Below are 15,791 nucleotides of genomic sequence, written 5' to 3'. Positions count from 1 at the left end.
ATAGAAAACGCAGGCAGATTCTTCTTCTAAATACTGCCTGAGATAAACAGTACACTCCGGTACCATTTAAAAATAACAAACTTTTGATTGAAGAATAAACTAAGTATAAAACACCACACTCCTCTTACGACCTCCATCTTGGTTGAGGCTTGCAAGAGAATGACTGGATATGACAGTTAGGGGAGGAGCTATATAGCAGCTCTGCTGTGGGTGATCCTCTTGCAACTTCCTGTTGGGAAGGAGAATATCCCACAAGTAATGGATGATCCGTGGACTGGATACACTTAACAAGAGAAATGACAGTCTTCTAGCATTACTATGTCTTGTTAGAAAAAAGAATAGTCATACCTGGAGCAGAAAAGTCTGCAAACTGTTCCCCCCAACTGAAGTTCTCTGGTTTCAACAGTCCTGCGTGGGAACAGCAATGGATTTTAGTTACTGTTGCTAAAATCATACTCCTCTTTTAACAGAACTCTTCATCACTTTCTGTTGTAGAGTAAATAGTACAAACCGGCACTATTTTAAAATAACAAACTCTTGATAGAAGAAATAAAACTACAACTAACACCACATACTCTTTACCATCCCCGTGGAGATGCTACTTGTTCAGAGCGGCAAAGAGAATGACTGGGGGGCGGAGCCAAAGGGGAGCTATATGGGCAGCTTTTGCTGTGCTCTCTTTGCCATTTCCTGTTAGGGAAGAGAATATTCCCACAAGTAAGGATGAAGCCGTGGACCGGACACACCAATGTAGGAGAAAAGATGTGTTACAGATAGCAAAGCCACAGCCTACATACTGGGTAGCCTAATTGTTAGGGCCCATACTGCTACAGGCAGTCCCGAGAGAAGTCAAGTAGCAGCTGAGCCAACAATCCAAACAGAGGGGATCATAATACCTCTCTATCTGTACATAAATAAAATCCCGTGCTTAAGCCCACGCACTCAAGCCAGCAGAAAATGGGTTATAAAGAGTGTCACGAGGAGACATCTTGAAAGCTTGTACTTATTTCAGGTGTGACTGAAGTTAACCAGTACTGATTATGATATCATAAGAGAAACAGAGAAACGTTTTTCCTAAAAAATGTCATTTCTAATCTTATCCAGGATAGAAAGTCTACTTAAATAGATATTTACTTAATTGTTTTTATCATCCATTATTAGAGGTAAAATGACAAGCTATAATTCAGGTGTGTGCAGATACAGCGCCCGGACCCACTATTACGTGTGGCTTTGAACAGAGGCTACCTAGCTAGCCAATGGATGAATAGAAGTGTGTGTGTGGTATGTTCAAAGCGCCTGAATAGGCAAGGTGTTATATATTAGAATCTATGTCTCTGGTGGTATGATGAAAGGGCTGATGGTTAATTCAAAGTAGTTAGTGAGTATGATAGATAATTATAAAAGAGATAAATTATTTATTACATATGATAATTTGCTTACAACCAATGGTATGTATCCATACTAGACTAGTTCACTCTATCATACTCACTAACTACTTTGAATTAACCATCAGCCCTTTCATCGTACCACCAGAGACATACTGTAGATTCTAATATATAACACCTTGCCTATTCAGGCGCTTTGAACATACCACATACACAAGCTATAATTCATCAGAGAATGACATTTTTGCACTAATCACCCATGTTTGTAACCTGCACAAAAGGGGTTAAATGCACAGGTAAAATTCCTACTCTGTAGATGCAAAAAACTATGGTATCTAAGCAGGAAACAGCTGGTGAGCCAAACGGCAGCAGCATTCACATGACTACATCAATCACCGCAGGGAGCTGCAATCCTGCAAGCAGGACTTTTAGTGTGTATCCCTTTTACAGGTGTTAACTACAAAGTTTCACTGTGACCAGACCAAGGAGCTTGGACCCTGATGTGCTGTACACCCTTCTCCATGTGTCACCAGAAACCTCCAGGGACCTGCATTTCTGCTTTTGGACGTGCTACTCAGCTAGAAGCTCTATCCACAGTGATTAAAGGCAAAGTATACAACAATTTTCATATAACTGCATGTAATAGACACTTCTATAAAGAAGAATATGCACAGATACTGATCTAAAAATCCAGTATCAAACCTTTTATAAGTTACTTAAAAGCTCCCAGTTTAGCAGTGTTAATGAGGTCGACTGGGACACCCACTAAAAGGGGGTGGGTAAACAAAAAGAGCAGACACTCACCACCTCCCCCTTTTCCTTGCATATGAAAAGACAAATAACATAAACAGGAGCCAGGAAGAGTCATCAGTATATGTTTGGCACTGTGGGGCTTGGTTAGCAGTCTGAAAATCAGCACAATGTTCTTAACAAATAAGCAAAATTAAACATTTTTATAAAAACACTACCAGATGGGTTAAATAAATGGATCATCTACAAAACATGTATGCAAAGAAAAATCTAGTGTACAATGTCCCTTTAAGCTTTGCTGTGAAAGAGGGTCTTTCCCTCCCATTCAAACACCAGACAAGGCTTAGTGTAGTAGAGAGTAACTTACTTTACTGGTCAAGACATAGGAGCCTATTTATGAAAGGCCTGTCGGACATGATCCGACATTGCGGATCATGTCCGACAGACCTCGCTGAATGCGGAGAGCAATACGCTCTCAGCATTCAGCATTGCACCAACAGCTCTTTTGAACTGCTGGTGCAACGCCGCCCCCTACAGATTTGTGGCCAATCAGCAGCTAGCAGGGGATGTCAATCAACCCGATCATATTCAATCGGGTTGAATTGCAGCGATGTCTATCCGCCTCCTCAGAGCAGGCGGACAGGTTATGGAGCAGCGGTCTTTAGACCGCTTCTTCATAACTGTTGTTTCTGGCGAGCCTGCAGGCTTCAGACACTGGCCCTCAAGCTCCATACGGAGCCCCATAGGGTTTTTATATAATACAAGATGTGAAATATAAACATGTAAAAACCAATTACATATTGTCCCCTGCTTTCCTCCCTTGTGTCCAGATCTCACTGGGAATTCCCTGGCCTTTCCCAGACATAGCAATAACTCCTGCCCCCTTTTATATCCAGTAACTTTTATGGTGAAGCACTTGGCTTCTAGAGGGAGTATCATTTGAACGCTCTTGTTCAGGAACCCACTAGGTGAAAGATAGGGGCAACAAGCCATTTTGTATTTACCAGGTGCTCATAAGGTAGTGTAGCCAGGACAGGTAGGGGCATTGTGGGTTTAGTAAAACATCCAGGCGGCTAGAAAAATGCCTTCACAAGAGCGCTTCTGTGAGAGGATCTGGCTAGCGTTTGCTTTACATTACCAAAAGGTTAAAAACAGAATTTATGCTTACCTGATAAATGTCTTTCTCCAACTGTGTGTCCGGTCCACGGCGTCATCCTTACTTGAGGGAATATTCTCTTCTCCAACAGGAAATGGCAAAGAGCACAGCAAAAGCTGCCCATATAGCCCCTCCTCTGGCTCCGCCCCCCAGTCATTCAACCGACGGTTAGGAGAAAAAAAGGAGAAACTATAGGGTGCCGTGGTGACTGTAGTGTATAGAGAAATACATTTTTCAAACCTGATTAAAAAACCAGGGCGGGCCGTGGACCGGACACACCGTTGGAGAAAGAAATTTATCAGGTAAGCATAAATTCTGTTTTCTCCAACATTGGTGTGTCCGGTCCACGTCGTCATCCTTACTTGTGGGAACCAATACCAAAGCTTTAGGACACGGATGAAGGGAGGAAGCAAATCAGGTTACCTAAACGGAAGGCACCACGGCTTGCAAAACCTTTCTCCCAAAAATAGCCTCCGAAGAAGCATAAGTATAGAATTTGTAAAATTTGGCAAAAGTGTGCAGAGAAGACCAAGTCGCTGCCTTACATATCTGATCAACAGAAGCCTCGTTCTTGAAGGCCCATGTGGAAGCCACAGCCCTAGTAGAGTGAGCTGTGATTCGTTCAGGAGGCTGCCGTCCGGCAGTCTCATAAGCCAATCAGATGATGCTTTTCAGCCAGAAAGAAAGAGAGGTAGCAGTAGCTTTTTGTCCTCTCCTCTTACCAGAGTAAACGACAAACAAAGATGAAGTTTGTCTGAAATCCTTTGTTGCGTCTAAATAGAACTTTAAAGCGCGGACCACATCTAAATTGTGTAACAAACGTTCCTTCTTTGAAACTGGATTCGGACACAGAGAAGGAACAACTATTTCCTGGTTAATATTCTTGTTGGAAACTACTTTTGGAAGAAAACCAGGTTTGGTACGCAAAACGACCTTATCTGAATGGAACACCAGATAGGGTGGATCACACTGCAAAGCAGATAATTCAGAAACTCTTCTAGCAGAAGAAATAGCAACCAAAAACAGAACTTTCCAAGATAGTAACTTGATATCTATGGAATGTAAAGGTTCAAACGGAACCCCTTGAAGAACTGAAAGAACTAAATTTAGACTCCAAGGAGGAGTCATGGGTCTGTAAACAGGCTTGATTCTGACCAAAGCCTGTACAAAAGCTTGTACATCTGGCACAGCTGCCAGGCGTTTGTGTAACAAAACAGATAAAGCAGAAATCTGTCCTTTAGAGAACTCGCTGACAACCCTTTATCCAAACCCTCTTGGAGAAAGAAAAGAATCTTAGGAATTTTAATTTTACTCCAGGAGAATCCCTTGGATTCACACCAACAGATATATTTTTTCCATATTTTATGGTAAATCTTTCTAGTCACAGGTCTTCTGGCTTGGACCAGAGTATCTATCACTGAATTTGAAAACCCACGCTTGGATAAAATCAAGCGTTCAATTTCCAAGCAGTCAGCTGCAGAGAAACTAGATTTGGATGTTCAAATGGACCTTGTACTAGAAGATCCTGTCTCAAAGGTAGCTTCCAAGGTAGAGCCGATGACATATTCACCAGGTCCGCATACCAAGTCCTGCGTGGCCACGCAGGAGCTATCAGAATCACCGAGGCCTTCTCCTGTTTGATTCTGGCTACGAGCCTGGGAAGGAGAGGAAACGGTGGAAACACATAAGCTAGGTTGAACGACCAAGGCGCCACTAATGCATCCACTAGAGTCGCCTTGGGATCCCTGGATCTGGACCCGTAGCAAGGAACCTTGAAGTTCTGACGAGACGCCATCAGATCCATGTCTGGAATGCCCCATAATTGAGTTAACTGGGCAAAGACCTCCGGGTGGAGTTCCCACTCCGCCGGATGGAAAGTCTGACGACTCAAATAATCCGCCTCCCAGTTGTCTACTCCTGGGATGTGAATTGCAGATAGATGGCAGGAGTGATCCTCCGCCCATTTTATGATCTTGGATACCTCTCTCATCGCCAAGGAACTCTTTGTTCCTCCCTGATGGTTGATGTAAGCTACAGTCGTCATGTTGTCCGACTGGAATCTTATGAATCCGGCCTTCGCTAGTTGAGGCCAAGCTCGGAGCGCATTGAATATCGCTCTCAGTTCCAGGATGTTTATCGGGAGAAGAGACTCTTCCCGAGACCATAAACCCTGAGCTTTCAGGGAGTCCCAGAACGCGCCCCAGCCTAATAGACTGGCGTCGGTCGTGACAATGACCCACTCTGGTCTGCGGAAACTCAGTCCCTGAGACAGGTGATCCTGAGTCAACCACCAACGGAGTGAATCTCTGGTTAACTGGTCTACTTGAATCTAGGGAGACAAGTCTGCATAATCCCCATTCCACTGTCTGAGCATGCACAGTTGCAATGGTCTTAGATGAATTCGAGCAAAAGGAACCACGTCCATTGCTGCCACCATTAGACCTATTACTTCCATGCACTGAGCTATGGAAGGCTGAGGAATAGAATGAAGAACTTGACAAGCCTTTAGAAGCTTTAATTTTCTGACCTCTGTCAGAAAGATCTTCATTTCTACAGAATCTATTATTGTTCCCAGAAAGGGAACTCTTGTAGACGGGGACAGGGAACTCTTTTCCACGTTCACCTTCCACCCGTGAGACCTGAGAAAGGCTAATACAATGTCTGCATGAGCCTTTGATCTGGAAAGGGACGACGCTTGGATTAGAATGTCGTCTAGGTAAGGTGCCACTGCAATGCCCCTCGGTCTTAGAACCGCTAGAAGGGACCCTAGCACCTTTGTGAAGATTCTGGGAGCAGTGGCTAAACCGAACGGAAGAGCCACGAACTGGTAATGTTTGTCCAGAAAGGCGAACCTTAGGAACTGATGATGATCTTTGTGGATAGGAATATGTAGGTACGCATCCTTTAAATCCATGGTAGTCATATATTGACCCTCCTGGATTGTCGGTAAAATCGTTCGAATGGTTTCCATTTTGAACGATGGAACTCTGAGGAATTTGTTTAGAATTTTTAAATCTAGAATTGGTCTGAAAGTTCCCTCTTTTTTGGGAACTACAAACAGGTTTGAGTAAAACCCCTGACCTTGTTCCGCTGTTGGAACTGGGTGTATCACTCCCATCTTTAATAGGTCTCCTACGCAATGTAAGAATGCCTGTCTCTTTATCTGGTCTGAAGATAAGCGAGACATGTGGAACCTTCCCCTTGGAGGAAGTTCCTTGAATTCTAGAAGTTAACCCTGAGAGACTATTTCTAGCACCCAGGGATCCGGAACATCTCTTGCCCAAGCCTGAGCAAAGAGAGAAAGTCTGCCCCCTACTAGATCCGGTCCCGGATCGGGGGCTACCCCTTCATGCTGTCTTGGTAGCAGCAGGCTTCTTGGCCTGTTTACCCTTGTTCCAGCCTTGCATTGGTTTCCAAGCTGGCTTAGCCTGGGAAGCGTTACCCTCTTGTCTAGAGGCTGCAGAGTTAGGAGACAGTCCGTTCCTGAAGTTACGAAAGGAACGAAAATTGGACTTATTCTTAGCCTTAAAAGGCCTATCCTGTGGGAGGGCATGGCCCTTTCCCCCAGTGATGTCTGAAATAATCTCCTTCAATTCTGGCCCAAAAAGGGTCTTACCTTTGAAAGGAATATTAAGCAATTTTGTCTTGGAAGATACATCCGCCGACCAAGACTTTAGCCAGAGCGCTCTGCGCGCCACAATTGTAAACCCCGAATTTTTCGCCGCTAACCTCGCCAATTGCAAAGCGGCATCTAAAATAAAGGAATTAGCTAACTTAAGTGCGTGAATTCTGTCCATGACTTCCTCATATGAAGTCTCCTTATTGAGCGACTTTTCTAGTTCATCGAACCAAAAACACGCCGCCGTAGTGACAGGAATAATGCACGAAATTGGTTGGAGGAGGAAACCTTGCTGAACAAAAATCTTTTTAAGCAAACCCTCCAATTTTTTATCCATAGGATCTTTGAAAGCACAATTGTCCTCAATGGGAATAGTCGTGCGTTTGGCCAGCGTAGAAACTGCCCCCTCAACCTTAGGGACTGTTTGCCATGCGTCCTTCCTTGGGTCGACCATGGGGAACATTTTCTTAAATATAGGAGGTGGGACAAAAGGTATGCCTGGTTTCTCCCACTCCTTAGTCACTATGTCCGCCACCCTTTTAGGTATCGGAAAGGCATCAGGGTGCACAGGGACCTCTAGGAATTTGTCCATTTTGCACAATTTTTCTGGGATGACCAAAGAGTCACAATCATCCAGAGTAGTTAGTACCTCCTTAAGTAAGGCGCGGAGATGCTCTAACTTAAATTTAAACGTCACAACATCAGGTTCTGCCTGTTGAGAAACTCTTCCTGAATCAGAAATTTCTCCCTCCGACAAACCCTCCCTCACTGCCAATTCTGACTGGTGTGAGGGTATGACAGATAAATTATCGTCAGCGCACTCTTGCTCTACTGTATTTAAAACTGAGCAATCACGCTTTCTTTGAAATGCTGGCATTTTGGATAAAATATTAGCTATAGAATTATCCATTACTGCCGTTAATTGTTGCATAGTAACAAGCATTGGCGTGCTAGATGTACTAGGAGTCGCCTGCGCGGGCATAACTGGTATTGACACAGAAGGAGAGGATGGTGAACTACCCCCACTACCTTCATTTGAGGAATCATCTTGGGCAACCTTATTAAATGTGACAGTACTGTCCTTACTTTGTCTGGACGCCATGGCACAATTATCACATACATTTGAAGGGGGGACCACCTTGGCCTCCATACATACAGAACATGTTCTATCTGAAGGTACAGACATGTTAGACAGGCTTATACAGGCTATTAATGCAATAAAACCGTTTTTAAACAAAACCGTTACTGTCTCTTTAAATGTTAAACAGAGCACACTTTATTTCTGAATGTGTGAAAAACTATGAAGGAAATATCCGATCTTTACCAAATTTGCACCCTAGTGTCTTAATGCTTTAAAAGTATTGCACCCCAATTTTCAAGTTTGTAACCCCTTAAATGAGGAAACCGGAGCTGTTTTATCAATTAACAATTTTAAACCCACTACAGTCCCAGCCACAGCGTTTGCTGCGGCTTCACCTGTCCTTGGGGGTTATTCGCCACAGAAATAAGCCTTCCAGGAACGTTTTTAATGGCCACCAGACCCTCTCACATGAAGCTGCATGCACTGCATCCAAAAGAAACTGCGCAATTAAGGCGCGAAAATTAGGCTCTGCCTACTAGAGTGAAAGGCCCTTCCTGACTGGGAAAGGTGTCTAAACGACTGCCTGGCGCTTAAAAACGTTACCAAATTATTCTCAAGTTTTAAAACACTTCAAACCACATATAAATATCGAATAAGCAATCGATTTAGCCCACAATAGTGTCAACCAGTATATAGCCCATTAATAAGCCTTCATTCTGTTATGAGTCTAAGAAAATGGCTTGCCAATCCCAAAGAGGGAAAATGACAGTCTTCTAGCATTACTAAGTCTTGTTAGAAAATGGACTAGTTATACCTTGAGCAGAAAAGTCTGCAAACTGTTCCCCCCAACTGAAGTTCTCTGGGCTCAACAGTCCTGTATGGGAACAGCAATTGATTTTAGTTACTGCTGCTAAAATCATACTCCTCTTTTAAACAGAACTCTTCATCCTTTTCTGTTTTAGAGTAAATAGTACAAACTGGCACTATTTTAAAATAACAAACTCTTGATAGCAGAATAAAAAACTACAACTAACACCACGTACTCTTCACCATCTCCGTGGAGATGCTACTTGTTCAGAGCGGCAAAGAGAATGACTGGGGGGCGGAGCCAGAGGAGGGGCTATATGGGCAGCTTTTGCTGTGCTCTTTGCCATTTCCTGTTGGGGAAGAGAATATTCCCACAAGTAAGGATGACGCTGTGGACCGGACACACCAATGTTGGAGAAATAGGCCAGGTTAAAAGAAGTAAAGGGACTTGTGGCTAGGAACCTTCTTTTTAACCCCTGAGTAGCTGGGCTGTAGAAAAAGCAACAGGCTTTGTGTCATCCATGGTGTGTCATTTGTGTACTACAATGTTCCTTTAAACCTATTGACTTTTTTAGCCTGAAAAATGAGAAGTAAATACTGTTCACATTTAAGTTAAAACGAATACAGTAGTGTCAGTAAGACACTTACATCTAATACTAATTGTTTGACAGATACAACTACCGCAGCTCTCTCGGTCAGTAGGGCTACACTTGTGCAAGCCTAGCCAAGTAAGTTTTTTTATTCAGGCAAAGAAGTATAAAAATGATTAAATTCTGTTTTGCTCTTTTTCATATGAAACAAAGAAAAATGACTTCCGTTTGCCTTTAATTCTACTACTAAGAATATACATTACTAAGTGATTACTCACAGTCTAAGAAGCACCACTTTGGAGACAGTTTTTGTGATGAGACAGTTGGTGGTTTTGATGTTCCATCCTCCTGCAAAACATGACACCATAATATGATTTTTATTATGTTTTATATTTGTACAGAACACAAAAAATGGATAAATGAAAACATAAAAAAGCAACACAGAAAAGCAATATAAGGGTATGTGTGTCTCGTTTTTATTCAATATAATTGTGCTCTTAATTCACTACAAAATGTTTTCTATAAAAAACAGAATTTATGCTTACCTGATAAATTACTTTCTCCAACGGTGTGTCCGGTCCACGGCGTCATCCTTACTTGTGGGATATTCTCTTCCCCAACAGGAAATGGCAAAGAGTCCCAGCAAAGCTGGTCACATGATCCCTCCTAGGCTCCGCCCACCCCAGTCATTCGACCGACGGACAGGAGGAAATATATATAGGAGAAACCATATGATACCGTGGTGACTGTAGTTAGAGAAAATAATTCATCAGACCTGATTAAAAAACCAGGGCGGGCCGTGGACCGGACACACCGTTGGAGAAAGTAATTTATCAGGTAAGCATAAATTCTGTTTTCTCCAACATTGGTGTGTCCGGTCCACGGCGTCATCCTTACTTGTGGGAACCAATACCAAAGCTTTAGGACACGGATGAAGGGAGGGAGCAAATCAGGTCACCTAAATGGAAGGCACCACGGCTTGCAAAACCTTTCTCCCAAAAATAGCCTCCGAAGAAGCAAAAGTATCAAATTTGTAAAATTTGGCAAAGGTGTGCAGTGAAGACCAAGTCGCTGCCTTACATATCTGGTCAACAGAAGCCTCGTTCTTGAAGGCCCATGTGGAAGCCACAGCCCTAGTGGAGTGAGCTGTGATTCGTTCAGGAGGCTGCCGTCCAGCAGTCTCATAAGCCAATCGGATAATGCTTTTAAGCCAAAAGGAAAGAGAGGTAGAAGTCGCTTTTTGACCTCTCCTTTTACCAGAATAAACAACAAACAAGGAAGATGTTTGTCTGAAATCTTTAGTAGCCTCTAAATAGAATTTTAGAGCACGGACTACGTCCAAATTGTGCAACAAACGTTCCTTCTTTGAAACTGGATTCGGACACAAAGAAGGTACAACTATCTCCTGGTTAATATTTTTGTTGGAAACAACTTTCGGAAGAAAACCAGGCTTAGTACGCAAAACCACCTTATCTGCATGGAACACCAGATAGGGCGGAGAACACTGCAGAGCAGATAACTCTGAAACTCTTCTAGCAGAAGAAATTGCAACCAAAAACAAAACTTTCCAAGATAATAACTTAATATCTACGGAATGTAAGGGTTCAAACGGAACCCCTTGAAGAACTGAAAGAACTAGATTTAGACTCCAGGGAGGAGTCAAAGGTCTGTAAACAGGCTTGATCCTAACCAGAGCCTGAACAAATGCTTGAACATCTGGCACAGCTGCCAGTATTTTGTGAAGTAAAACAGATAAAGCAGAGATCTGTCCCTTCAGAGAACTTGCAGATAATCCTTTCTCCAAACCTTCTTGTAGAAAGGATAGAATCTTAGGAATTTTTATCTTGTTCCATGGGAATCCTTTAGATTCACACCAACAGATATATTTTTTCCATATTTTATGGTAAATTTTTCTAGTTACAGGCTTTCTAGCCTGAATCAGAGTATCTATTACAGAATCTGAAAACCCACGCTTTGATAAAATCAAGCGTTCAATCTCCAAGCCGTCAGTTGGAGGGAAACCAGATTCGGATGTTCGAATGGACCCTGAACAAGAAGGTCCTTTTTTCAAAGGTAGCTTCCATGGTGGAGCCGATGACATATTCACCAGGTCTGCATACCAAGTCCTGCGTGGCCACGCAGCTGCTATCAAGATCACCAAGGCCCTCTCCTGATTGATCCTGGCTACCAGCCTGGGGATGAGAGGAAACGGTGGGAATACATAAACTAGGTTGAAGGTCCAAGGTGCTACTAGTGCATCTACTAGAGTCGCCTTGGGATCCCTGGATCTGGACCCGTAGCAAGGAACCTTGAAGTTCTGACGAGACGCCATCAGATCCATGTCTGGAATGCCCCATAATTGAGTTATTTGGGCAAAGATTTCCGGATGAAGTTCCCACTCCCCCGGATGGAATGTCTGACGACTCAGAAAATCCGCTTCCCAATTTTCCACTCCTGGGATGTGGATCGCAGACAAGTGGCAGGAGTGATCCTCCGCCCATTGAATTATCTTGGTCACTTCTTTCATCGCCAGGGAACTCCTTGTTCCCCCCTGATGATTGATATATGCAACGGTCGTCATGTTGTCTGACTGAAACCTTATGAATTTGGCCTTTGCTAGTTGAGGCCAAGCTCTGAGAGCATTGAATATCGCTCTCAGTTCCAGAATGTTTATCGGGAGAAGAGACTCTTCCCGAGACCATAGACCCTGAGCTTTCAGGGATTCCCAGACCGCGCCCCAGCCCACTAGGCTGGCGTCGGTCGTGACAATGACCCACTCTGGTCTGCGGAAGCTCATTCCCTGTGACAGATTGTCCAGGGTCAGCCACCAACGGAGTGAATCTCTGGTCTTTTGATCTACTTGAATCGTCGGAGACAAGTCTGTATAATCCCCATTCCACTGTCTGAGCATGCACAGTTGTAATGGTCTTAGATGAATTCGTGCAAAAGGAACTATGTCCATTGTTGCAACCATCAATCCTATTACTTCCATGCACTGCGCTATGGAAGGACGAGGAACAGAATGAAGTACTTGACAAGAGCTTAGAAGTTTTGATTTTCTGACCTCTGTCAGAAAAATCCTCATTTCTAAGGAATCTATTATTGTTCCCAAGAAGGGAACTCTTGTTGACGGGGACAGAGAACTTTTTTCTTTGTTCACCTTCCATCCGTGAGATCTGAGAAAGGCTAGGACGATGTCCGTATGAGCCTTTGCTTTTGACATGGACGATGCTTGAATCAGGATGTCGTCCAAGTAAGGTACTACTGCAATGCCCCTTGGTCTTAGAACCGCTAGAAGGGACCCTAGTACCTTTGTGAAAATCCTTGGAGCAGTGGCTAATCCGAATGGAAGTGCCACAAACTGGTAATGCTTGTCCAGAAAAGCGAACCTTAGGAACTGACGATGTTCCTTGTGGATAGGAATATGTAGGTACGCATCCTTTAAATCCACGGTAGTCATAAATTGATTTTCCTGGATAGTAGGTAGGATCGTTCGAATAGTTTCCATTTTGAACGATGGTACCCTGAGAAATGTGTTTAGGATCTTTAGATCCAAAATTGGTCTGAATGTTCCCTCTTTTTTGGGAACTATGAACAGATTGGAATAAAATCCCATTCCTTGTTCTCTTATTGGAACTGGATGTATCACTCCCATCTTTAACAGGTCTTCTACACAATGTAAGAATGCCTGTCTCTTTATTTGGTTTGAAGATAATTGAGACCTGTGGAACCTTCCCCTTGGGGGTAGTTCCTTGAATTCCAGGAGATAACCTTGAGAAACTATTTCTAGCGCCCAAGGATCCTGAACATCTCTTGCCCAAGCCTGAGCAAAGAGAGAAAGTCTGCCCCCCACTAGATCCGGTCCCGGATCGGGGGCTATCCCTTCATGCTGTTTTGGTAGCAGTGGTAGGCTTCTTGGCCTGCTTACCCTTGTTCCAGCCTTGCATTGGTTTCCAGGCTGGTTTGGGTTGTGAAGTATTACCCTCTTGCTTAGAGGATACAGAATTAGAGACTGGTCCGTTTCTGCGAAAGGGACGAAAATTAGGCTTATTTTTAGCCTTAAAAGACCTATCCTGTAGGAGGGCGTGGCCCTTTCCCCCAGTGATATCTGAAATAATCTCTTTCAAATCAGGACCAAATAATGTTTTACCTTTGAAAGGAATGTTAAGTAATTTTGTCTTGGAAGACACATCCGCTGACCAAGACTTTAGCCAAAGCGCTCTGCGCGCCACGATAGCAAACCCTGAATTTTTCGCCGCTAATCTAGCTAATTGCAAAGCGGCATCTAAAACAAAAGAGTTAGCCAATTTAAGTGCTTGAACTCTGTCCATAACCTCCTCATACGAAGATTCTTTACTGAGCGATTTTTCTAGTTCCTCGAACCAGAAACACGCTGCCGTAGTGACAGGAACAATGCATGAAATTGGTTGTAGAAGGTAACCTTGCTGTACAAAAATCTTTTTAAGCAAACCCTCTAATTTCTTATCCATAGGATCTTTGAAAGCACAACTATCTTCGATAGGAATAGTAGTGCGTTTGTTTAGAGTAGAAACCGCCCCCTCGACCTTGGGGACTGTCTGCCATAAGTCCTTTCTGGGGTCGACTATAGGAAATAATTTCTTAAATATAGGGGGGGGGAACAAAAGGTATGCCGGGCCTTTCCCACTGTTTATTTACTATGTCCGCCACCCGCTTGGGTATAGGAAAAGCGTCGGGGGGCACCGGAACCTCTAGGAACTTGTCCATCTTACATAATTTCTCTGTAATGACCAAATTGTCACAATCATCCAGAGTAGATAACACCTCCTTAAGCAGTGCGCGGAGATGTTCTAATTTAAATTTAAATGTCACAACATCAGGTTCAGATTGATGAGAAATTTTTCCTGAATCTGAAATTTCTCCATCAGACAAAACCTCCCTCATGGCCCCTTGAGATTGATGTGAGGGTATGTCAGAACAGTTATCATCAGCGTCCTCTTGCTCTTCAGTGTTTAAAACAGAGCAATCGCGCTTTCTCTGATAAGTAGGCATTTTGGATAAAAGATTTGCTATGGAGTTATCCATTACAGCCGTTAATTGTTGCATGGTAATAAGTATAGGCGCACTAGATGTACTAGGGGCCTCCTGTGTGGGCATAACTGGTGTAGACACAGTAGGGGATGATGTAGTATCATGTTTACTCCCCTCATTTGAGGAATCATCTTGGGCAATATCATTATCTGTGGCATTACTGTCCTTACTTTGTTTGGACACTATGGCACAATTATCACATAAATTTAAATGGGGAGACACATTGGCTTTCATACATATAGAACATAGCTTATCTGATGGTACAGACATGTTAAACAGGCTTAAACTTGTCAACAAAGCACAAAAAACGTTTTAAAATAAAACCGTTACTGTCACTTTAAATTTCAAACTGAAAACACTTTATTACTGAATATGTGAAAAAGTATGAAGGAATTGTTCAAAATTCACCAAAATTTCACCACAGTGTCTTAAAGCATTAAAAGTATTGCACACCAAATTTCAGAGCTTTAACCCTTAAATTAACGGAACCGGAGCCGTTTTTACATTTAACCCCATACAGTCCCAGCTATATGCTTTGCTGAGACCCAACCAAGCCCAGAGGGGAATACGATACCAAATGACGCCTTCTATAAGCTTTTTCAGTGATTCTTAGCTCCTGACACATGCATCTGCATGCCTTGCTCTCCAAAAACAACTGCGCATTAATGGCGCGAAAATGAGGCTCTGTCTAAAACTAGAAAGGCCCCCATCTGAAAAAGGTGTCCAACACAGTGCCTGCCGTTTTTCTAAACGTTCCCCAAGATTATAATACCAATTATTAGTTAGAATCTGCATAATATGCCTAGTAAAGCAATCGTTTTAGCCCAGAAAAATGTCTACCAGTTTTTAAGCCCTTTTTGAAGCCCTTTATTCTTTTATGTTTAACTAAGAAAATGAGGGGAAATGACAGCCTTCCAGCATTACATGGTCTTGTTAGAAATATGGCTAGTCATACCTTAAGCAGAAAAGTCTGCTAACTGTTTCCCCCAACTGAAGTTACTTCATCAACAGTCCTGTGTGGAAACAGCAATCGATTTTAGTTACTGTCTGCTAAAATCATCTTCCTCTTACAAACAGAAATCTTCATCCTTTTCTGTTTCAGAGTAAATACCAGCACTATTTTAAAATAACAAACACTTGATAGAAGAATAAAACTACATTTAAACACCAAAAAACTCTTAACCATCTCCGTGGAGATGTTGCCTGTGCAACGGCAAAGAGAATGACTGGGGTGGGCGGAGCCTAGGAGGGATCATGTGACCAGCTTTGCTGGGACTCTTTGCCATTTCCTGTTGGGGAAGAGAATATCCCACAAGTAAGGATGACGCCGTGG

General features: G+C 43.0%; 1 protein-coding gene across 4 annotated transcripts in view; it reads right to left on the bottom strand.

Annotated features, from left to right (window-relative positions):
- DGKZ (diacylglycerol kinase zeta) overlaps window positions 1-15,791 on the bottom strand; it is an 821,282-nt gene that overhangs the window by 171,913 nt on the left and 633,578 nt on the right. For all 4 annotated transcript variants that reach the window (XM_053720300.1, XM_053720299.1, XM_053720298.1 and 1 more), the window contains one exon: window positions 9,667-9,736. In XM_053720300.1, coding sequence (XP_053576275.1) covers window positions 9,667-9,736 — 70 coding nt within the window. The remainder of the gene's footprint in view (window positions 1-9,666; window positions 9,737-15,791) is intronic.

The sequence above is a fragment of the Bombina bombina genome, chromosome 7 (assembly GCF_027579735.1).
Source record: "Bombina bombina isolate aBomBom1 chromosome 7, aBomBom1.pri, whole genome shotgun sequence".
Taxonomy (NCBI): Eukaryota; Metazoa; Chordata; class Amphibia; order Anura; family Bombinatoridae; genus Bombina; species Bombina bombina.
The sequence above is the reverse complement of the archived record's forward strand: the minus strand, read 5'-3'. Positions and strand labels throughout refer to the sequence as shown.